The sequence below is a fragment of the Staurois parvus genome, unplaced genomic scaffold (assembly GCF_062004578.1).
Source record: "Staurois parvus isolate SC_StPar_1 unplaced genomic scaffold, SC_StPar_1.0 ptg000090l, whole genome shotgun sequence".
Lineage (NCBI taxonomy): Eukaryota > Metazoa > Chordata > Amphibia > Anura > Ranidae > Staurois > Staurois parvus.
This window is the reverse complement of record NW_028317886.1, coordinates 11578506-11604316: the sequence shown is the minus strand read 5'-3', so window position 1 is coordinate 11604316 and position 25811 is coordinate 11578506. Positions and strand designations below refer to the sequence as shown.

General features: G+C 42.4%; 1 protein-coding gene and 1 long non-coding RNA gene across 2 annotated transcripts in view; one reads left to right on the top strand and one right to left on the bottom strand.

The window, feature by feature from the left end:
• The window catches only part of CTSO (cathepsin O), an 82193-nt gene extending 77463 nt beyond the window's left edge, over nucleotides 1-4730 (bottom strand). The window contains exon 1 of the mRNA XM_089670417.1: nucleotides 4428-4730. Within this exon, the coding sequence (XP_089526543.1) occupies nucleotides 4428-4637 (210 nt within the window). The 5' untranslated portion in view covers nucleotides 4638-4730. The remainder of the gene's footprint in view (nucleotides 1-4427) is intronic.
• Nucleotides 4408-6673, top strand: LOC149468253 (uncharacterized). Its single transcript, XR_016311764.1, has 2 exons — nucleotides 4408-4592; nucleotides 6352-6673. It is a non-coding gene; the product is annotated as an uncharacterized LOC149468253 (long non-coding RNA).
• Nucleotides 6674-25811: the final 19138 nt, after the last annotated feature.

Sequence of the window (25811 nt, the reverse complement as noted above, 5' to 3'; positions counted from 1 at the left end):
GCTTCCAGAGGTTAGCATACAAATGCCTCTAACCTTGCATAGTTGCGCACATATTTTCATGAGTTTATGTGTGTATTTATGTAAACTCATTCCATTATATAGAATATTCATGTCTTCTAGCCACTAGAACAGTCTTATGCATACACACGTAAATTATGTTCATAAGTGCCTCTCCAAATGCAGCCTTAAGGCATTTTTTTCTTATTCCCCTGAATGCTGTGCACAAATCAGCACATAAATGCCTGCATGTGCATGACCACATTATAGTGGATCTTCAGCCATTCTGTAATGTTGATTCTAAAGGATGTGTCACTCCCTCCTTAAATGTCAGTGGATTACAAAACTACATTTTGCTACCTGTAAAAACAGTAATTCCAGTAGGACTGGTCCTCATCTACATCATTTGCTTAGGCAAGCAACATAGTCAGCTCTAGTCCTGCTGACTCCTGGGATATTATCATCACTAATCCCAGGAGTCAGAGGGCTATTTTTTGTATTATGAGATTTTGTACAGAGGCAGGGATGTGCAAATCATATTGCCCGACAAATGCACTTCCGGGCGACCGATAGGCGTTTCTTTTTTCTTACATTTAGCCCTGCTGCAAGCAAGCAGCAGGGTTTACTGTATGAGGGACTAAGGCTTGCTGCAATTCTGCTCGGGATCTCAAAACGCAATACATTTGCAAAACGCAGGTTCATGCGCCCTTGTTTTCAATGACACCTAAAACACAGTGCAGTTTTGCTGCAAGCTTCTTTTGGGCAACAAGCTTCACGCAATGCGATCTTCCGCGTGAAAAATGCTGCAAAAATCACACCACGTATTATATTTCAATATTTTTTATTAGTTTTTTAGAAAAAGTATACAAAAAAAACTCAGAAAACACAATCCACCATCATGAGTTGTGGGACGCAAACAATGAATCAATGCATTCAAGCACAATGTAAATAGAAAAACAAAATCGACCAAAAATATGCAATAATAGTAACACATTGTTAGGCACAGTCAAATTTTTATCAATTACCAACTTCACACCACGTTTTAGGTGCTATGTGCCATTGAAGATAATAGCACCTGAACCTGCGTTTTGTGATTGTAGTGCGTTTTGAGATTGCAGGCAGGATTGCACCGATTCTGCCGTGATCCCAAAATGCCAATGTGTGAATGGAGCCTCACAGAGCAGACACCAGAGCTTGATTTGGCTGCTCAGCATGTGCTTGTACTGAGCACCCAAGTGTCTCTGTGTGTGAGGGTAACCTGAAGGAATAAAGTTTTTATTTTTTGTCTTCATTGGGGCCAGCGTCTCGTTTACTCGCTCAGCAGATACGCCACTGCTTAGCGTTTAATGAGCACAACACTTCCCTTTCCTGATGAGCACCCAATCGGTGCTCATCACACTACAAGGCGTCTCCTCTCCCAGCTAGTTCCTGGGTGCAGTGCTGGAGACAGGCAGGGAGGTGAGTAGGAGATAAACATGGTGCCATTGGAAAGCACAAATGAAGAATCACCTTTGTTGCACTTTGATAGCACATGCAGACATCTATGTGGACTGGTTTCATCATTAATGCGCTGACTTGTCTTTCATTCACATTGGTTCATTTTATTTTAATGCACATTGATTGTTTTTATGAATATTGATATTTTTTACAATTTGCACTGGTGTGGCAAGACTCAATTTTCCACAATGATAGATGGCACACAAAATCTCATAACGTGTTCCTCACTTTGTGTTCTTTTCTCCACCATGAGACATTTTGGGCTAACTCTATAATGAGAACAGTATTTGGAAGGGGTTGTGGGGGATGTTGAAAAGAGTGATCAGGAAACCTTCAAACCGTTTCTGCTTTCTCTTGTTTGCCCTAGGCATTCCTGGATGACATTCTTTTGTACACCATCTAATAGCTTTGAGTGCCACTGCAAGCGCCTAGTACTGTGTAGTTTGTGTAGACATCTGTGGTGCTCATCCAAGCCCAGTACATAATGTGAGATGGAAGGACACCACACTCCTGAGAGCCCATGGGCAAGTTCAACTAAAGAGCGGCCTGAGAGCCCATGTGCAAGTTCAAGTAAAGAGCGGCCTGAGAGCCCATGTGCAAGTTCAACTAAAGAGCGGCCTGAGAGCCCATGTGCAAGTTCAACTAAAGAGCGGCCTGAGAGCCCATGTGCAAGTTCAACTAAAGAGCGGCCTGAGAGCCCATGTGCAAGTTCAACTAAAGAGCGGCCTGAGAGCCCATGTGCAAGTTCAACTAAAGAGCGGCCTGAGAGCCCATGTGCAAGTTCAACTAAAGAGCGGCCTGAGAGCCCATGTGCAAGTTCAACTAAAGAGCGGCCTCAGGCTACGCCACTCCCAGGCTATACCCATTCATGGAGAGCATGGCCTAGGAGTAGTATAGGCAGAGGCCGCTCTTTAGTTGAACTTAAACATGGCCTGTCAGGATAGCCATTTACTCAGCATAACATCAGTTTTTATATTTTACCAAAAACGGGTAGTAATTATATTGTGTTTATGTGCACTAAAATTCATTGAAGGATAAGTTCACCTTTGAGAACATGTTCCACCCGTTTTCATGGTGGAACGTGTAACATGGTCCCATAGCAGTAGCCGCTGCCAGCCGCCCCCCTCCTGCTGACAGATAATATGGAAAGAAGTTTCCCCGTACTGTCAAATTTAAAAACAGTGCAGCTGTGCGGGGCTCCGCCCACATGGCCGCGTCGGTCATTCTCAGACTTCTGTGAATGAATGAACTGCAAGTCCCGGTAGCCTTAGCAGCTGTGGGCTTGTACTTTTCAATGAACTACCATGGCGCTGTGGAGCACGGTGGTAGTTCATTGAAGCTTCCTGTCAAAATATCTGTTTGCTTGTATATTATTATACAGGATTTATATAGCGCCAACAGTTTGTGCAGTGCTTTACAATATAAGGGAGACAGTACAATTACAATACATTTCAGAACAGAAGGAATATAAGGAATGCATCCCATACAGCAAGCAGATATTCTGACAGGTCTGCAAGAGACCTGCATGGCACCAGTGATCTACTGATCGCAGGTGCAATGTGTTTACAGGCTCCTGTAGACAAAATAATAAATGCACATTTTTTTTACCTACAAAAAAAAAAAAAAGTGTATTTATTATTTTTGTCCAAAAGGTGAACTCATCCTTTAACCACTTGCCTACCGGACACTTTTACCCCCTTCCTGCCCAGGCCAATTTTCAGCTTTCAGCGTTGTAGCACCTTGAATGACAATTGTGCGATCATGCAACACTGCACCAAAATAAAATTTTTGTGATTTTTTTTTTTTTTGAGACATATAGAGCTTTCTTTTGGTGGTATTTAATCACCACTGGGTTTTTTTATTTTTTGCAAAACAAACTAAAAAAGACTGAAAATTTTTGAAAAAAAAAAAGGTTTTTTGTTAGTTTCCGTTATAAAATGTTATATATAAGTAATTTTTCTCCTTCACTGATGTGCGTTAATGAGGGTGCAGTGATGGGCAATGATAGGTGGCACTGATGGGCATTGACAGGCATCACCGATGGGCACTGAAAGGCAGCACTCATATATGGCACTGATAGATGGCACTCACTGGCAGCTCTGATGAGCACTGATGTGCCATCGATGTGCACTTGTGTGTGGCATTGAGGGGCACTGACGGGGCTACACTGATGATCAGTGTAGATGTCCCCTCTGAGTAATGCCAATTACAGGCTCTCCTCATGCGCGGTCAGTGGAAGGAGGACTACCGATAACCAGCATTTCCTTGTTTACATGCAATCAGCTGTGATTGGACACAGCTAATCACATATCAGAGCTTACATCATCAACTCTTTAGTGTGATCGGTGATCCGCTGTGTCCCAGGGGGGTGCACATACACAGTTAGTGGGGGGATGTCATATGACGTCCTCCCAGAACGAGAGAACCGCCGTCATTTCCTTATATGGTGGGCGGGAAGCGGCTAAACTGTATTTATTTCAATAAACATTGCGCTTGAAAAGCCACTGCCCAAATACCATGTGACAAAACATTGCAACCCCCACCAGTTTCTTCTCTAGGGCCCTCTGCTCAACAAAATGTGTCATTTGGGGGTTCCAAGTCATTTTCTAGAAAAATAAAAAAGATTTTTACATGTAGGAGAGAGATGTCAGAATTGGCCAGACAGGGAAGTAGTTATAAATATTTCGGTCTCAATAAACCGATATAAAATGAGATTGGGTGCAGCGGTGTATGAGGTAAGGCTGGTCGCTCAATCTATGCCAATGCTGAACAGTCTGGTAGTGAAGTGGTTAAATAGACCTTGTCATTGTAAGAATAGGAAGAAGCCTTGTCTTCCCCTTCGGCTGCCCCCTGCTGGACACTCCGCCTCTGTACTAGCCCACAATGGATGAACTCTCATCCCGCAGACCTCCCCCCGAGAACGGCCAGCCTACCAGGAACACTCCGTATCGTTCTTCCCCGAGACTCGTAGGGGCCGGGTACTTGGTGCCGAACATCTCCAGGAAGGTGCGATGTGTGTCATTGTCAGCAGACGGCGCTGTACTGGGCTGACCAGTGTGGTTGTTGTCCCCTTGTGTCCCCTGGCAGAGTACAGGCAGGTAAAGGCTCAGCAGAATGCACAGCACACTCAGGACACACAGCATAGCTGACCAATCACTTCCTCCACATCCTTCTCCAATTCACACGAGGAAGTGACTGCCTCTCCGCTCTGTCTCCCAGTGCAAACACCAGAGGAACACGCTCCTCGGACTGTCCGCCTCTTATACACAGCAGCGCCATCTTGCTGGAGACCAGGAAATGACACATAGATTAGTACTGTATTATATCCATATGAAGGAGAAAACCCATCTACTGTACATGATTTTTATTCTGCACACAGCAAGTACACCAGCTGATATAAGGAGGATCTATGATGTAGTATGCATTTTAATTTTTAGAACATCAGCATTGTGATAGAAAGACAAACATTAGTGAAAGTTTTCCTAAACCCAGGACCCTACATTCGCTATATCTGGTCTCCCACAGTACACAGAACATGGAAGTGCAATTATTTTAGTAAATATAAACTGCTAAATAATACCTTTTCTCATCAGCAATTAGAGCAATCTTGTGACTTTTATCAGTGTCCAGCAGAGAACTGGTTAAAGCTTTTAGGAGAAGTTTTCATTCTCCTCAGATTGTCCTATGAGACTGCAAACCCCTGATCCTAACCTAACCCCTATAAGGCATAACCCCTGGCCCTCTGTCTGGACAGTGCTGATTGACCCTGTGCTGATCGCATGCACTCTCCCAAGAAAATAAAACTAACAATACTAACCAAACTGAGCATGTGCAGTGTGCCTCCTAGGGCTCTTTTCTATCAGCAGATAGATTGGGGACAGTAGAAGGGGAGGATCAGAGAAGACAGGATCAAACATCCTTTTTACACAATGCGGAGGATAAACCCTGTAAGTTCCACAGTGAGTATAACACGCATGCTTTACTACATATACAGACTGATTTTACTGTTGTGGGTTTAGTAACACTTTAAAGGTGAGACTTCTTTTTTTTACTTTAAAATATTCTCTGCAATAAGGGAAAAATGTCTCAAAGTGTATCAGCCCCTCAACCCCCTATATATTTACCTTGATTCAGTGCTGTGCCTGTCTGCAGCCAGCTCTTCTCTCTCTCTCCCTCTTCACACAGGCACAGAGGCAGCAGTAGGAGCCATTAGCTCAATCAAATCCTATGAGGAGGGAGTGGTTCTGAGCACACGCTGTGTATGTCTATGGATGGACACAGCCCGACTCAGGAGTAAGCCTGCAGGTGCGCTCCCATAGGAGGAGCATAGAGCGCCAACGGGGGACCGCAGAAGAGGAGGATTGGGGCTATTCTGTGCAATGGTTTTGGGAAGAGAAGTATGACATGTTTATTATTTTAGATGAAAAAGGAAGCCTTTACAATCACTTTATTCGCTTCATGACAAAGATAAAACAAATCTTAATGCCTGAACACAGTTATGTAACGTTGACATCTGTTAGTTACATAGTCTGGCTGAAAAAGTCCATCCAGATCAACCATAAAAAAAAAGTTCTAATCCTATACCCACAGTTGATCCAGAGGAAATTAAAAAAACAGCAAAGCATGATCCAATTTGCGCCTGCTGGGAAAAAAATTTCTTCCTGATCCCCAGAGAGGCAATCGGATATTCCCTGGATCAACTTTACCTATAAATGTTAGTATCCAGTTATATTCTGTGTATCTAGGAAAGAATTCAGGCCTTTTTTAAAGCAATCCACTGAGCTGGCTAACTGTAAAACTGTACATATCATCACAACTACTGCTGTATTCAGATAAATTATGCCTTGTTTTTTTCAGGATAAATTGGGCTTTGATCTGGTGATGAATGGCAATCCCTGGGAATAAATGGCAAACCGTGGGAATCCCTTGACAAAGTTGGAAATGACAAAACATGGTCTGGTGGAAACCAGATGTGATGTTGGTGGATGTTTTGTTATCAGAAGTGACGGCATAGCGGGCCCCGGGCATGTGGTGAGACTCTGGCGATTCCTTGCTTGTGGCATTCTTGCTTTTCTGATGTGATGGTCACAGTTTTAATATATTGATGCTATGTAATGTAACAAGAAATTGTCTGGTGAGCAGGTTTTTTTTGGAATAAAGTCTGATGCTTTTAGCAGTATTTCACTATTGGAGTGTCCCTTACTTTTGCATGATCTAACCACCTTATGTGAGAACTAACGGAGGAATTGCTAAGTCCCTCTGGGTTGGCGTAGCACTCCATAGGCCCCTTTCACACGAGCGTACCGATGGGGTCTGTTTTTCAGGTGCACCTTATCGGTCCATCCATTCCTGTTCAGTTCACTGGTGGTATCGTTGTGGTGGAAGAAAATGTGTTTTAGATTGTTCATCACACAATTCACTTTGTGAAAACACTGTGTACTTTTTTTTATTATATTTTTATTTATAGTGACACTTTATATTGTGTGTGATTATATATGGTTTGGGGTACTATCACAGTGCTACTACTATTTAAACACTTTGCCGTTTGATTACAGATTGGATAAATTGCAATGGATTTTTCCTGATTTTTTTTTCTTTTTCTAACAATAAAAAGAAAGCTGGCACAAATTAGTAAAACAAAAAAAAACCATAAAGAAATAGCTGTATATTTCTTGCTATTACTATAACCTACCATTAAAGAACAACCCAAAATAAATTCCCCTTTTCCTGGCGATCATAGTCATACCACATAGTGTATGTGTATATTATTTGTTGTTTGTACCCGTAGTGGGACCAAGAAACAATAGTACACATTTCTCTTTTTTAAACCTACCTAAAGCACACTGTCTCTGAGCTATGAATCTGACTTTGACCTCTGACCTTAACCCTGACACTGATCTACATCAAACCCCAACCTAGCTATTTTATCTTTATTTTTTTTTTGTTTTGTTTTTATTTTAGTCCTCTCCTCTAGTAAGGAGAAAAAGATACAATGTATATTTCCCTCCATTCAAGAGGAGAAATAACACAGGTGAGGACTGTAAAGTGACTGATTGCTGTGATAACCAGCCCCAGGCTATCACAGCAGTCAGGTTATTGAGAGCTGGTCCTCTCTGCTCTTAATCATTAGTATGAGACCTGTAGCTGTTGGTGACAGCTCAGTCTCTGTACTGGGAGCATGCTGTCCAGCGTGTTTTTAGCACAAACACAGGTTCAAACCTATAGAAGAGCAAACTGAGTATGTGCTTATGCTCGGCAAGAAGGGGTTAAGGGTTCCTCTGGGGTAAAAAGGTTATGAAAGGATGGTTTAACGGTAAGGCTAAAGTGAGATGTCAGATGAGAGTGAGAGATGCACACAAATGTTTTGCCTTTCATTTCTATTTTAAACTGAATAGTTTGTTTTACAAGGTGAGGATTTACATATACTATATAGTTCTGTGAAAAAAAATAACTATATATACCTACTGCATCCTTTTTGGTTATCTTACAATACTGGCATGTATTGATCCGACAAAAATAGGACCCTACTGTGGAGAGCCAAATATTATGGCTATGAATAGAGCAGTACAAACTCTGGGATACAGTGGGGCAAAAAAGTATTTAGTCAGCCACCAAGTGTGCAATGAAAGAGGCCTGTAATTGGCATCATAGGTAGACCTCAGCTATGAGAGACAAAATGAGAAAAAAAAATCCAGACAATCACATTGGCTGATTTGGAAAGAATTTATTTGCAAATTATGGTGGAAAATAAGTATTTAGTCACCTACAAACAAGCAAGATTTATGGCTCTCACAGATCTGAACCTTCTTCTTTAAGAGGCCCCTCTGTCCTGCACTCATTACCTGTATCAATGGCACCTGTTTGAACTTGTTATCAGTATAAAAGACACCTGTCCACAACCTCAAACAGTCACACTCCAAACTCCACTATGGTGAAGACCAAAGAGCTGTCAAAGGACACCAGAAACAAAATTGTAGACCTGCACCAGGCTAGGAAGACTGAATCTGCAATAGGCAAGCAGCTTGGTGTGAACAAATCAACTGTGGGAGCAATAATTAGTAAATGGAAGACATACAAGACCACTGATAATCTCCTTCGATCTGGGGCTCCACGCAAGATCTCACCCCGTGGGGTCAAAATGATCACAAGAACGGTGAGCAAAAATCCCAGGACCACACGGGGGGACCTAGTGAATGACCTGCAGAGAGCTGGGACCAACGTAACAAAGGCTACCATCAGTAACACACCACGCCGCCAGGGACTCAGATCCTGCAGTACCAGACGTGTCCCCCTGCTTAAGCCAGTACATGTCCGGGCCCGTCTGAAGTTTGCTAGAGAGCATTTGGATGATCCAGAAGAGGATTGGGAGAATGTCATATGGTCAGATGAAACCAAAATAGAACTGTTTGGTAGAAACACAACTCGTCGTGTTTGGAGGAGAGAGAATGCTGAGTTGCATCCAAAGAACACCGTACCTACTGTGAAGCATGGGGGTGGCAACATCATGCTTTGGGGCTGTTTCTCCGCAAAGGGACCAGGACAACTGATCCATGTACAGGACAGAATGAATGGGGCCATGTATCGTGAGCTTTTGAGTGCAAACCTCCTTCCATCAGCAAGGGCATTGAAGATGAAACGTGGCTGGGTCTTCCAACATGACAATGATCCCAAACATACCACCCGGGCAATGAAGGAGTGGCTTTGTAAGAAGCATTTCAAGGTCCTGGAGTGGCCTAGCCAGTCTCCAGATCTCAACCCCATAGAAAACCTTTGGAGGGAGTTGAAAGTCCGTGTTGCCCAGCGACAGCCCCAAAATATCACTGCTCTAGAGGAGATCTCACTGGAGGAATGGGTCAACATACCAGCAACAGTGTGTGCCAACCTTGTGAAGACTTACAGGAAATGTTTGACCTCTGTCATTGCCAACAAAGGATATATAACAAAGTATTGTGATGAACTTTTGATATTGACCAAATACTTATTTTCCACCATAATTTGCAAATAAATTCTTTCCAAATCAGCCAATGTGATTGTCTGGATTTGTTTTCTCATTTTGTCTCTCATAGTTGAGGTCTACCTATGATGCCAATTACAGGCCTCTCTCATCTTTTTAAGTGGGAGAACTTGCACAATTGGTGGCTGACTAAATACTTTTTTGCCCCACTGTAGCATAGCTCCTAAAGTAAGCACCTGTCTACTGGATAGACCACAGCCATTCTTAAGAGTCATGTAGAGATCTTTATCATGAAAAATGGGTAAATGTTTTTTTAACCATGTTGACTACCTGTTAATATTCTGCAAAAAATGTGGTTATATGAAAGCCTAGGTTCATATTTTGTATTGACATTTTTGCTGACCTAGTCAAGGTAATTTTTATCTATAGCTATCCTACTCACTCTAGAAATGCACCACTTCCCTGTATCTTCTTTCCCTTAATCTGCTAGAAATTGTTTTACATTTCTGGATATAATTATCCTGGGTGGAACAATTGTTTAGCCTTGATGAATTCCCTAACTGGGTTGTGAGCTCAATACATGTCGTTATTGTAGGAGTCACCAGAAATGCACTCAAGTCCAGAATTCACCGTGAGTATTGGTTGCCCAATAAAACAGTGTATATATAAGCATTTCAAAGAGGTACACCGTGGTAATTGTTTTTCTGTGTGTGTGTGGGCGGTGTGTGTGGGGGGGGGTAGGGGGTGGTACTTCCCCCATGTTCCCTCATTGGCCATCAAGTCTGCTTCACATAGGAGGCCTACCTTGGGGTGGGTTCTTCTGGGCTACATTAGGCACCATGAACAGGGTCACTGCCTTGCACATGGGGTACCTTTTTTATTTAATGATAAGACTGAATTCTAGTTGACTTTTTTGACATTAATATACACCATTGCTTTACTTGTTGCATGAAGGAGGGGGATGCAGAGCTCTCTCCACCTGTGCAGCGTATCTCTGCAACCTAACTCCCAGTAATGGAATGAAATCCCTCCGTGCACCTAGCGTAGATTTGCACACTCTCAACTCTTGCTCTTCCATACCATGTTGTTTTTGCCTCTAAATTCCCCTGTATGTTAGCCTATGTGCCCATGCACACATCAACTTTTAGAGGTGTTTACTGGCAGGAGAGTTTAGAGGCAGGAAAAAAACCCACTGCCTTTCAGAGTTTTGGCAGAAAAGATGCTTGATGCGTGTAAATGCGTGTTTAGCTCTTGAACAATAATTCATTTCATTGTCCAGAATAAATTATTTTATTGATGCGGGCTACAAACTTTCACAAGCATCAGGCTTTTTTTTGCCAAAACGCTGCTGACAGGAAGATAGTTTCTAGAAGAGTTAAAAAATAGTGTCCAGCGTACAGTACATGAGGCCAAATAATTTGGCATGACAGTCAGACAAAGGCAACAGACTTTGCCTAATGTCCCTAATCCCTAACTACTGTAGGCTTGTGTCTGACTCTGCATACCTGCACAGGTAAAAGTCCATATTGGGAGTATCCAGCAGCTGGTGTTTTTCACGGCAGACTGCTGTTCTTCAGGTTTCCAACGCCAGGCAATCTTCATCAGGAACTCCACACTTCACGCAGCAAATTGGCAGGATGGACTCTGGCAGCAGCATCAGCATTGAAAAAGATAACAGAAATAGGGTGGCAACGGATCTCTCGATCAAGACCCCTGTGTGATGATTGTGCATAATAGAGACATGGACGCTGTACGCGACAGCCATTTTGTCTCTCCTTTCCTCCCTCTAGAAATGGAATTTAGTAGCTGGAAGTTGTAACAAAACTTCAAAAGAGCCTCTTATCCTCTTAAATAAAACACAAAGAGAGATTCAGATCCAGAGCTGTAAACTGCTAATTAGTCTTGTGTAGGATGTCTATTTTGAAAACCACTTTACTCTGCCCAATCATAAAACAATAACTCAGTCAGCCATCACACACCTGACCTGTTAGGCCATTAGAGCCCCACGAATGCAGAGCGTGCCATAAAACGTCTTTTCCACATGTAACCATTTCACATATAGTTCATAAAAATAAAGCGGAACTGGGCATGTTAAGATTAGGTATATATTTGGATAGATCATTTTTATGCGAGCCCAACAAGATCATACATGACTATATTAGCACATAGGAGAGAGAAGAAAGCAGTCTCGTTGCCGCCGCCGCCCCCCCCCTTCCCCCAATGGAAGGGACACTAAGTACAGCGGTGGGCAGCGGCTGTTTCTTACCTGGTTCCGGTCCCACGACGATCCGGTCCAGGAAGCGCGGCTGCGCCTTCAGTTCGGCCACTGGATGTTCGTGCGGCTGCTCGGCTCCGCCTCCTCACCAGTGATTGGCCGCCAGAACTGTAGCTCAGGAAAGGCACACAGGCGGCCAATCACCGGCGAGGGGGTGGAGCCGAGCGGCCCCGCGAAAATCGAGTGCAGGACCAGCAGGTAAGTGGTCAGTGTAGAGGTGCTGCTGCAACCACATATGCTGGCTGCAGCAGCACCATACGAGAACAGGGTCAGCAAGTGTCAGTGGGAGGAATAGTGCCCCATCATTGGTGTCACTGATACCAATGATGGAGCACTATTCCTCCTACTGATACCAATGATGGGGCACTATTCCTCCCACTGACACCAACGATGGGGCACTATTCCTCCCCCCCACTGACACCAACGATGGGGCACTATTCCTCCCCCCCACTGACACCAACAATGGGGCACTATTCCTCCCCCCACTGACATCAACGATGGGGCACTATTCCCCCCCCCCCACTGACACCAATGATGGGGCACTATTCCACCCCCCACTGACACCAATGATGGGACACCATTCCTCCCACTGACACCAATGTTGGGACACCATTCCTCCCACTGACACCAATGATGGGGCACTATTCCCCCCACTGATACCAATGATGGGGCACTATTCCCCCCACTGATACTAATGATGGGGCACTATTCCTGCCACTGATACCAATGATGGGGCACTATTCCCCCCACTGATACTAATGATGGGGCACTATTCCTCCCACTGACACCAATGATGGGGCACTATTCCTCCCACTGATACTAATGATGGGGCACTATTCATGCCACTAATGCCAATGATGGGGCACTATTCCTGCCACTGATACCAATGATGGGGCACTATTCCTGCCACTGATACCAATGATGGGGCACTATTCCTCCCACTGATACCAATGATGGGGCACTATTCCTGCCACTGATACCAATGATGGGGCACTATTCCTGCCACTGATACCAATGATGGGGCACTATTCCTGCCACTGATACCAATGATGGGGCACTATTCCTGCCACTGGTGTGCATTGGAAGAGGGGTAGTCTTATACGGCGAGTATAGCTCAAACACTAAATTTTAGCAGGAAAAGTAGGGGGGTCGTCTTATACGCCCAGTCGTCTTATACGCCGGCAAATACGGTATTTTAATTGCACCATTTTGACCTTTTTAGTAATAAACCCTATTTTGAAAAGTGTTGAAACTGTCTCTAAAGCTTTTAATACAAACTAAAGAATCCCTGTCTCTTGAAGAGTGCTACTATATGTAATAATCCTCTGAATATCCCTGTCTGTGGTGACAGTGTGTATTACAGATGCTTATGCTAAAATCATAGTGTTATTGCTAGGATTTGTGAGTTTCCTCCTTCTCTGTAAAAAGGTGGTGGTGGCAGTGTGAAGGCTTAATTGAGTAATTAACCTAACCCAGTAACAATCGCTCTCAGGCTGCTGGCACACAGATTGTGGTCCATAAGCTGGAAAATCTTTGTGTGGAAATACAATTAGCTCTATCTCTCCTGACTGGGGCAGCACCTACCTAGGCTAAAATAGGCAATCTGCCTACGTGGTGTAGAACAGTGGGGAAATATTTACCACAAATTATTACAACAAGACAGTTGGTAGATATACACTCTGAAAACAAGAGCACCACTTCTCAAGCAGTCTAAAGTTTCCTTTACTTGTATATACACTGCTAAAAAAAATTAAAGAAACACTTTTTAATCAGAGTATAGCATCAAGTCAATTAAACTCCTGGGATATTGATCTGACCAGTTAAGTAGCAGAGGGGGTTGTTAATCAGTTTCAGCTGCTTTGGCATTAACAAAATTAACAGGTGCACTAGATGGGCAACAATGAGATGACCCCCAAAAAGGAATGGTTTTACAGGTGGAGGCCACTGACATCTTTTTCACTACTCATCGTTTCTGACTGTTTTTCACTAGTTTTGCATTTGGCTAGGGTCAGTGTCACTACTGGTAGCATGAGGCGATACCTAGACCCTACAGAGGTTGCACAGGCAGTCCAACTCCTCCAGGGTGGCACATCAATACATGCCATTGCCAGAAGGTTTGCTGTGACTCTCAGCACAGTCTCAAAAGCATGGAAGAGATTCCAGGAGACAGGCAGTTCTTCTAAGAGAGCTGGACAGGGCCATAGAAGGACCTTAACCCATCAGCAGGACTGCTATCTGCTACTTTGTGCAAGGAGGAACAGGATGAGCACTGCCAGAGCTCTACAAAATGTTCACAGAGGTCCTGTCCTAGGTGGAGGCACTGTCAGCTTTATTATCAAACCCACTCTTCCATTTAGTGAAGGTTCTGGTTATCTTATTTACCTACAGGTTTAGCACAATATCCTGTTTGGGAAGGGCCAAGAGTGAGCCTAAAAAAACCCCGAATGCAGCCATCTTATCTAAGAATTAGTAAGCTGCAATATAATACATTTTTGCTTTTGGGTTTAATACAGCTTTAAGCCAATGGAAAACTGTACTTCCCATGAATTGCCTGATTGGTTGTATTTTTTCCCCCAGGCCAAAATGTACAGTCCATCCTTGTTTTAAATCATGCCTTATTAAATCAGGTCATATTTTAGTGTTCTGATACATCCTTTAAAGGATAAGTTCACCTTTGGAACATATTACATGTTCCACCTGTTTTTAGGGTGGAACATGTTCCCATAGCCGCAGCCGCGCCCGCCACCACCCCTCCCTCTGACAGATAATACAGGGAGAGGTTTCCCAGTACTATCCGTCAGATTTGAAAACAGCGCGGCCATGCGGGGCTCCGCCCACACTGCCGCGTCATTCATTCACAGAATTCCGTGAATGAATGAACTGCAAGTCCCGATAGCATTAGCAGCTGTGGGTTTTTAGATTTCAATGAACTACCACAGTGCTGTGGAGCCCCATGGTAGTTCATTGAAGCTTCCTCTCAGAATATCTGCTTGACCATACATCTCGTACAGCAATCAGATATTCTGACAGGTCTGCAGGAGACCTGCATGGCATCAATGATCTACTGATCGCAGGTGCAATGCTTTCCAGGCTCCTTTGGACAAAAATAATAAATGGTAATTTTTTGTACATGCAAAAAAATGTGCATTTATTATTTTTGACCAAAAGGTGAACTTATCCTTTAAGCATACTTTCCTTTTTTGTAAATTATGTGCAGTCATGAAAAATGCCCACATGATGGCAGCAAATGATGCAATTTTTGTCCTGACTATACTAAATAATTTGGTGCCTAATCCTTGCAAAGAAATGTTATATCCAACTATATTTTTGCCAAAAATACACTAAAATCATTGTTAGTGGATATAAACACAACATAACTTTCAAAAATCCTGGTAAATATAAAAGATAAAACTCTACTGAGTTAATAAATAAATCTGTGTGAAGGTCTTGGGGTTCATTCATATGGGCGCAGTGGTCTGTACAGAGTGAATCTGCATATTATTTTTTTTTGTATTTGGCTGGACCTGTGTGCAGGCAGGGTATGTTACACTATGGGGAGGCAGCAACTGTATGAACACAACAGCAGGTCCTAATCTGATAGGCTGTGGGTGCAGGTGTACATCCCTGAACACAGACAGTGTGCATTCAGGGCCACTCACCTGCATCTGCACAGCTGTCAATTTAGGACATGTGGCTGTGTTCGTACAGCTGCTGCATCCCCAAAGAGTGACAGTGACTCCAGCTGCATGAACAAATTTCTCATTCATACTGTATGGGCCAGAGAATCCATGGGATAGTAAACTAAGTTTAATATGCTTCAGTTATGAATGAACACATTGGTACCAATTAATCACTGTGTTCATTCAGGAGGAGACTGGTCAATATGACATACAGTATTTACCACGCCCCCCCTCCCCTCCATCCTGAAAGGATTCCTGTGCCTCACAGCAGCCGGTAGGAGGGAGAAAAGGGGAAGGTGGAAGTGCTGCAGGGGAATGGGGCATGAAGGGTGGCCTGGGCAGAAGGGGTAACTAGATCTTGGACAGGAAGGGTGATCAGTACAGTTACTGGAACCAATCCCCCTGAATGGTTTGCCTGCAACAGCTGAAAGCCAGCAGGAGAGAGAGGCGTAGAAGCTGGTAGCACTGCAGGAGAAAGAGGCACACAAGGGAGCCTGGAGAGCAGAGGGAAGGAGATTGTGGGCAAGAAGGGGTGATCGGTTGGGGGGGGCAATTACTGGAACTGATCCCCCGTTGACCAAATGTGGGGATGACTATATTTAGTGAATGACATAATCTAGGATCTTCAGCTGGTTTGTTTACAAACAACAGCTGGCCAGGGATCTTTCATTTATTGGAAGTTCCCCATTTTTTTTTTTAATGTGTAATGTTCCTTTTTTTTTCTTTATTTAACCATTTCAAGTCCGGACACTTTTACCCCTTTCCTGTCCAGGCCAATTTTCAGCTTTCAGTGCTATCACACTTTGAATGATAATTGCGCTGTCATGCAACACTGAATGAATTTTTTAGCATTTTTTTGAGACAGATACAATTTTATTTTGGTGGTATTAATTCACCACTGGGATTTTTATTTTTTTTTTGCTATATATGAGTTCTCAGTCAGCCCCTGCAATGGATTCAATGGACCACTCCTTTCCTATCATTTTTTCTATGTTTCTTGACTCATGTCAAAGTGCATGTGGAATTGAACCCTGACCCCACAAAATAGTCACTCCATTTGTCTGGATATAGGTATATATTGTCTGTATGGCTATATACTGGAGTTAGACAAAAAATGTAAACACTACATGATTTGCAGGTGTGAAAGTGAAGATATGTTTTGCGTTAAAAGCGGAAGCGATGTAACATTCTTTTGCTTCTGTTGTGTGATGGGACACCTAGCTATCACATGGGAAGCCTCACTTTTGTCATTTGCTGCATGCGTGGCTAGTAATATGGAGTTGTGTCAGATCTTACTGAGCTTCAAAGAGGGCACATTATTGGTACCTGCTTAGCTGGTGCCTCTGACTGAAGTTGTCAATTTATTTGCCATGTCACAAGGTACAGTATGAAAGGTTATTACGGCATATACATTTTCTGGGAAAACGTCATCTGATAAGAATAAGTGCGGTCGACATGGTCAGCTGACTGAAAGAGACAAAAGGATATTGTGTAGGATTGTGACCCGGAATAAAAAAACAACTGCTGCAAAGGTGACTGCAGAGCTCAATCTTAGTATTCATGGGGCTGAGATTGAGCTCTGCAGTCACTTTTGCAGCAGTTGTTTTCTACAGACGACGTTTTCCTGGAAACTGTATATGACGACATAACCTTTGATACTGTACCTCGCCACATGGCAAATAAATTGGCAACATCAGTCAGAGGCACCAGCTAAGCGGACATCAACAATTTGCCTTCTTTGAAACTCAGTAAGCTCTGACATGACTCTGTATTATTAGCAGTGCACGCAGGAAATGCGGAAAGGGAGGCTTCCCATCAGTAAGCTGGGTGTCTAAAACACAATGGAAACAAAAGAATGTTACATCACTTCCGCTTTCAATGCAAAACATGTCATCACTTTCACACCAGCAAATCATGTAGTGTTTCCATTTCTTTACTAACCCCTGTATAACCGTTATGGGGATGGCTATACAAAACTTGCAATTGCATAGTATACACCTACTGTTCATACTTGATCTTTTTCTTCTTCATTTTTTCTTCTATAGTGAGTGCAGAGTTGTCTTTTACTTTAACATCTACACAAGTAAGGATTATCTAATTCTCTAGATTACTATGGCAACCTTTTGATCAACAATCCCTCTAATCCCCATTAGCCATTGAGGTAAATTGGGTTAAGTCTGTTATATCACACTACCTAGAGAGGAATTTCATCTGAAAATGCTGTATGAATATTTGTAGATATTTTTAAAGACGGCTGTGGCATAGTTGCTAATAACCCCTGCAGTCTCTCTACATATAGAATCAAAAACATGATACCACATATAATTGACACGCTATAATATTGTGTAGATTTATTGTATAGTACAGTTGTGCTCAAAAGTTTACATACCCTGGCAGAAACTCATTGACTATTTATACACTGACACTAATTGCAATTTAAAAAGCCACACATGTGGGACATTAACCTCTAATTGCCATTTTAACCCGTGTGTGTCACCTTGTGTGTCTGTACCAAGGCCAAACATTCCAGGGTATGTAAACTTTTGATCATGGCCATTTGGGTGATTTCTGTTATCATTATGATTTAAAAAGGAGCCAAACAACGATTTGATAATAAATGGCTTCATATGATCATCATCCTTCAATAAAAGAGCATTTTTTGGCATGATCAGTCATATTTTCAATACCAATGCCACAATTTCACAATCTCTGCCAGGGTATGCAAACTTTTGAGCACAACTGTAAATAAATATTTTAATGTGACTTGTGTATCATTTTGGATGTCTTCCTATACTTTTCTGATGAAGCAAACTAGAGTCCAAGACATGCGTCAATTGCCAATTGTCTTGCCATTCCACTTGTCATCACCGCCATATATACTGGGAGCTGCAGAGTGTAAAACATTTCTACTGCTGAATAGGCACACCAAGATAGGGTGCTCACTATGGGTGTGTTTATTAGGTATATCTGGGCCATGTCCTGATTAGCTATTGATATTCCTATGCAGGAAATGGAATTGTATGGACTTTACAGGCACCATAGACACCACATTGTAATACAAATCATCTTTAATTATACAAAAGTTTGTTAAACTGAAAAACACATAAAAATGCTTAAGCAATAATAGACAGTCAGAGCCAGCGGGTGATAAAATATTATGTAGAAATTGGACCCCTAGTATCAGGGGGAATCTGAATCTTATGTTTCTTACACCTAGTGCTTTCCTGAGGGTCACAGTGATGAGCTCAGCATGTTTTTTGTGATGCTAATCACTTCTTCAGGAGCTTGAGATTAATTTTCTACATTGGTAAAAGAAAAGAAAGAATGAGTAATCACATGGTTCACAAAAGTAATCACGTGGTAATCACAAAAAACACAAGAGTTCCAAAGGACAGAATGGTAGCTGACTTGGACACAGTAATAGCCAATACTTACTACTTTCTCACAGTCAGGAGACTAGTTGACACCCAGTGACTCTCCAAAGAGTCTGAGTAAATATCAGCCACATAGATTGTATCTACATTGTTTGAAATGGTTGTTTACAGTGACTTACATATGCAAAAAATATCATAAGACATGGATAACAAGGACAAGTAGGGTCTGTGGATTGATCAACACCCAGGCAGATGTGGAGACCGGTATCATGAGGCACACAATTGTCTAGAAGGAGTGTATACACAGTTTAATAACTATGTAAGTCAATATTAGAAATAATTCAACTATCTAAGGCAGGATCCCGCCAAATATGATGGATAGCTACTTACTCAAAGGTTAGCACCTTCAATATACAATCATAAGGGCTTCTAAATAATCCTCCAAGAATCATGTATACTGTACATTCCAAGCGTCCCATAACAAATGTTAGAAGGAAGATGGAAAAGAAAGTCTGTCTGGTTTATCAAAAAGGCCCTTTCAAAAATATATTAATAATTAGTGGTTTTCCCCTTGTTTAACTAAGTAGCAGTAATTCACTCTATATCTTCCTTAAAACTTGTCCTAAAGCAATAGCAATGTTGACTCTCACAAAAAAACATGAGTTCCTAAGGATAGAATATTAGCTGACTTGGACACAGTAATAGCCAATACTGACTACTTTCTCACAGCAAGGAGGCTAGAGGACACCTAGCGACTTTCCAAAGAGTATGAGTAAACATCAGCCACTATTCAAGTCCTGAAACAAATGGAAGAAATGACCAAACTGTGAATACAAGGGCCCATTGCTCCCTTCACAACCAATGTAACGGCAAGGCCATTAATGAAGATCCAAATAATTACCATCAAGATATGTATTGCTCAACATCCACTCGTTGTACTGGGCCAAAAGAGCTGCAAGCTGATACCAATCCTTGCCCCTTAAATACACCGGTCCTGGCCGCATGAAAGTACGCCAACCGCGAACAGCATGTGATGTTCTGTGGCCCAGCCAATCAGCTGCGCATGCACTGGTCCCCCCCAGAATATGTATTTTAAGTGTGGCTTTACATTTGTAAATTAAAAGTGATGTGCTTTAAGATATACTTTGGAGTTTTTCTAATCTTGTGATCCTTAAAGGGATAGTTTGCCTTCACCAAAGAACTGCTTTGGCAGGTAAGGGGTGCCTGTAGATAAAAACAAACTGGGTTGCTTTGACTAAAATTTAATAATGCCCTTGCTAAAGGTGTAGGCCATTTACATACCTTTTTTAGTGAATGTTTGTCCTGCTTTACTTTTGAACTGATAAATGATGCAAACGACTCATGTGTAGGTGGAAAGATTAAACGTATCAGCCTTAAAAGGGGGGTCAGGAACCGTTAGTTTAGCTCCATTCCAGTCTTAGCTTGTTTTATGGCTATACAGGCTGGTATTAGTATTAAAGGACCAGACCTATAACTGCAGTGACAGTACCTTGTACCGTTGTAGCCCAAGACTGATAGTTCTGGCTCCATGCACACTAGTGTTTTTTTTAGGCCTCCTTCACACCATATGTGCAGAAAAACTGATGGAAACTGACGTGCAGATTTCACTAGCAGAGACATCAGTTTACATCAGTTTTTATGTGCGCTGCAATGAGTTTCATACACAATGCGGACTCCTATGCAGAAAAAATTTGCACGTGATACTTGTGTTGTGGTGTGAACAGGGCACATGGAGAACTTTTGATTTTGTTGTGCCCTTGCAGAACGTGTGCAGACAAACTGATGGCTTTGCATCATTGTGTGAACGATCCCTTAAGCTCAGAAAAAACTGAAACAAATAGTGGTAATAGTGGTTTTTAGTAGCGTTCAGAAGCCTTTAGGAGCATTAGCATTTTATTAGCGTTTTTACAGTACATGTAGAGGTAAAAAAACCTGCTAGGAGCATTTTAGTAGCTTTTAACGTTTTTTTTTCTGCTGGAAAAACACTCCAAAACTCTACAAAAACAACTTTTTTTCTGCTCCTAGATGCTGAAGCTCAAAAAATGCTAATAGCCTAAAGTAGTGTGCATGGACATATAGGATAATACTATTTAGCTTCCCGGAGCAGAAAAAATGCTAATAACAGCTTCTAGGAAAGTGCATGGAGCCTTTATGTGAAGATTGTAGGATGTTTTCTTACAAAACATGCTGTATGTGTAAAATAATGGGGAAAAAGCAGGCTTGACAGCATGAACCAGATTTCAGGTGCACATACTTACTACTTATCATTATTTTGAATTCATCGTGTTGATACTAGTTTCCTGTTACAAACCTATTACAAATCTGATCTGAGGTCTATAAATAATTGTTTTCACCCAAGATTCAATTGGAAATAGTGTGCATCTTGGGTGAAAGTTGTGTAAGTCTTTTGTGGAAAAAATGAATAAATATACCCAGGTACCATACATTGCTTGTAGTGAGGAATAGGGTTTCATATTCATGACCACATGGGATTTATGCAAACGTTCAGTGTTTGCAGTTTGGCAAAGGGGCAAACTAATCAGAGTGTTCACCCGTCACCAAAGTGAACTTCCAGCTGCAGCCGGAAGTTATTTATTTAGTGGCTGTATATGGGTCCTTTCGCACAGGCGTTCCATTTTTTCAGTCACGTTTTTTTCCAAGAAAAAAAGGGATCAGTTTACATCAGTTTTTCATCAGTTTACATCCGTTTTTCATCAGTTTACATCCATTTTTCATCAGTTTACATCCGTTTTTTACATCCTTTACCAATGCAAAAACGGACCGTATGTCCGTTTACATCCGTTTTTTTTTGTCTGTCCAATTTTTTTTTTCATGAAAGAAAAATAGGGTTTTCTTCTGTTCAAAAAAACCAATGTCAATGGATGCGGACATTAAGGCATGTAACCAGATGACTATCCGTTTATATCCGCTAGTCCATAGAAATACATGGGTGTCCGTTTTTCATCCGTAAGTGCACAGATGAAAAACAGACATACGGAACGTCCGTGTGAAAGAGCCCTTAGAGTTGATTCACACATATGCGGTGCGGATTGAACCTCAGGTTTCACAGCTAATTGATGCAGCAACTGTTCATAGGTTCACATCAGGTTCAGGACAGGATTAGCTCAGGATCTTACCTTGTTCACACATATGCGGTTCAGGAACAGTTCCCTTAGAGGGCAATCTCCTGTACTCCGTATCTGAACCAGAATGCACTGCTTCGAAATTGGACTCATTTTAAAACCGCACTGAATCCGCTCGCACTGAATCTGCACTGGCCGTTCACTGGACATATGTGAACAGATACCATAGGAAGCAATGTTATTTCACATGTCATGAGGATTGGATGTGGTAGTTATGTGGACGGGCACTAACTACAGCCACTAAATGACAACTTCCCATTGCCACAAGTGTCTTTGGCTGCTAGGACACAAGCAGCCGCTTGCCTCCTAGCAACTGAAAATGCTGTGAGGGCCAGTTGCTTGTGTTCTAGCAACCGATGAAGTCATCATTTGCTAGGATGCCAGCAGTCACATGGTCATTGGTTGTTATGGCGCTTCTTTTTTTGTGTGCATGTGTTGAACTCCACACAAAAAACTAGAAAAAAAAATAGGCACCCCCCCAAAAAAAAAAATCCATAGCAGATGCTTGTTCAAACATGCAGCCTGGTTGGCCAGGAAATGGGTCATTGACCAAAATGTTCATATTTGATTAACGAGGGCACCTCTTGGTCTACATTCTGCCATGGGGCCAGGAGCTGTCATTTGTGCCAAGCAGTCAGTTGGGAGTAGATGGGTTTGTGAATCAGCATGTTTGATGTGGAACTACATCACTGCACAATGTGGCTAACAATAGATTTACATTGTAGGACTTTTTTTGTTTGTTTAATAAAGGACTTTGTCACCCATGTATGTTTTTTCTTTTTACTGTAAGGGACTTTTGTAAGGTGTCAATGTGTTTATTTACTAGATACCCCTGTGGTATCTGGGGGCCAGTTGTTTTAAAAGGGGCGTCCAGATTCTAATAGGTCCCTCCCACAGACAAGATCTCCACAACCATTGGGCCTGGACCCTTGTCCTCATCAACATGCTATGTTATTTAAAAAGCATTTTTATTGTTGCCCTGTTAGATTAATCAAATGAGCTGTTCCCAATGGAACAGTATTTTTAAAAATTGCGGTGTTACAAGGGAAATGTTATTTAGCAACAATTTAATGGTAAATTATTATTAATATTATACAGGATTTATATAGCTCCAACAGTTTGCGCAGTGCTTTACAATAAAAGGGAGACAGTACAATTAGAATACATTGCAGTACAGAAGGAATATGAGGGCCCTGCTCGTGGAGCTTACAATCTAAAGGAAGGGGGAGGTGATACAAAAGGTGTTAACTGGGGGGGATAATCTGGTGGAGGTGATTCAAGTACAGTTCTTAGGTGGAGGTGGGGAAGGCTTCCCTGAATAAGTGAGTTGTCAGATATCGCTTAAAGGCAGACAGGGTGGGGGCTGAGTGGACATATTGTGGTAGGGAGTTCCAAAGAATGGGAGAGGCTCTGGAGAAGTCCTGGAGTCGAGCGTGGGAGGAGGTGATGAGGGAGCTAGAGAGGAAGATGTTTTGGGAGGAGTGGAGCAGGCGATTTGGGCGATATCTATGGATGAGGTTGGTGATGTAGCTAGGGGCAGTGTTGTGGATGGCTTTGTAAGCTGTGGTTAGTATTTTGAATTTTATACGTTGGGTTAAAGGAAGCCAATGAAGGGACTGGCAGAGAGGGGCAGCAGTCACTGATCGGTTGGCAAGGTGTATGAGTCTAGCAGCAGCATTCATAATAGACTGAAGGGGGGATAACCTTTGTAACGGTAGACCAGTGAGGAAGGAGTTGCAGTAATCAAGGTGGGATAAAATCAAGGTGTGGATAAGTTGTTTTGTGGTGTCATTGGTCAGAAAGGGGCGGATTTTGGAAATGTTCCAGAGGTTGAGACGGCAGGATTTAGCCAGTGATTGGATGTGGGGCCCAAAGGAGAGGTCAGAGTCTAGGATTACGTCTAGCACCCTGGCATGAGAGGATTGACCAATGGTTGTGCTGTTGATCTTAATGGTAAAGTCATGAGTGGGGGATAAGGGAGAAGGAAATAATACAAGATCAGTTTTGGAAAGATTCAGTTTAAGTTAGTGGTGTGACATCCATACTGATAAGTCGCTTAGTATATTTGTGATTTGTGAGGAGATTGAAGGGGTGAGCTGGGGAGTGGAGAGATAGATCTGGGTGCATCAGCGTAGAGGTGGTGTTGGAAGCCATGGGAGGTTATCAACTGGCCCAGGGAGGAGGTGTAGAGAGAGAAAAGGAGGGGTCCAAGGACAGAGCCTTGGGGTACCTTAATGGAAAGAGGGAGAGGAGCAGAGGAGGAGTTGTATGTGACGCTGAAAGTGTACTGAGAAAGGTAAAAGGAGAACCAGGAGTGAGCAGAGTCATGGAGTCCAATGGAGTGGAATTTACTGAGGAGGAGCGGGTGAATGGACTGTGTCAAAGGCAGCAGAAAGGAAGCCTCGAGAATCTTGGAGGCAAACAGGAGCAGGGAGATAGGACTTAGGTTATTCAAACAGGTGGGATCCAGCGAGGGTTTTTTGAGTATGGGGTTAACCAGTGCATGTGTGAGCAGTGAGGGAAAGGTGCCCTTGGAGAGTGAGAGGTTGAAGATGTGGGTTAGAGAGTTTAGGATAGAGCAGGAAGGAGGCTGCAATAATCGTGAGGGGACAGGGTCCAGGGGACAGGTGGTGAAGTGGGCCTTGGAAATGATAATGGTATGAAGAGGATAACTCTTTCAATGAGGACACCTGTTCTGGGGGGAAATACCCCTTACTTTGGTACAATTTCCTCTCACTTCTTGTTGTATCTCTGGTTCAGTAAGTGATGAGGAATCTCTCACAGACTGCAAAATATAAACTTATAGAAATGTTAACTCTTCCCTACTCTATCCAAACTAAAAAAAAACTTGTGGCTTTATATACACCTTAGTAGAAAATAAAGGACTCCCATTCATCTTGAACCTCCTGCAATACTAAATACAGTATATATATACCTGGCCCTGGGTGACCTTTTCTCCTAGGAATGACAAATTTAGGTAAGTTAGACAGGTAAGGTAAGACTGATAAGCAGGGCCGGGACAAGGGGTGGGGTGGGAGGTGTGACTGCCCTGGGAAAAATAGTTTAGGGTTGGGAGCACCCTTCCTCTGTTACATGGCTGACAGGAGAGTGACTGTTGGATGTAGGATCCTCTAAGCTTGCACATCATGAATGGGGGGGGGGGGGGGCACAGTTTGGCATTTTTGCCCTGGGGCTGGAATTCCTTGTCACAGCTCTGCAGGTACGTTTCTTAGCTTCTTTTCACCATCTATATATTGATTTGATAAGAGGTTCAGGTTAGAGGGGTCATTAATATAGTACAGGTCTACTTATACACTTCACTAATCTTCACAAAACAAAGTCAAGTGTTCAAGTATTTTTTACTGCATGTGTTCAGTATTAACTTTCCATTTAACTACTTTTCAAACTATGTGACAGAAACATCGTATTTTTACAGGCACTGGCTAACTCCAACATATTATATTAGTATATTATAGTGTAAATTTCATATTATGTAGGAAAGATATTTTAGGATAATTGCTTCACATTGTGTATCTGGTTATTCTGTGGAGCATATAATTACATTTTAATATTGGGTTTTGACTAATACTTACAACTTAGTCAAGTTGCACTGCTTCAACTCAAACTGTTCGGATCAATTTCACTTCCTACCGTGGTGATGTAATTGCCTGTATATTGCAATTTGATAATATTTACACTCTGTGTATTTTAATATATGATATACCAAATCACATCATTTTTGCCCCTTCCAAGCTGTCTTATCCTCCAGCTGATACAAGGAAGCTGCTGTATTCTGCCTGTTTTGTAATAACTAAACAAATCCAGCATGGAAATGAAGGCACTGAATGCAGAAGCAAACTATTCAGAGCC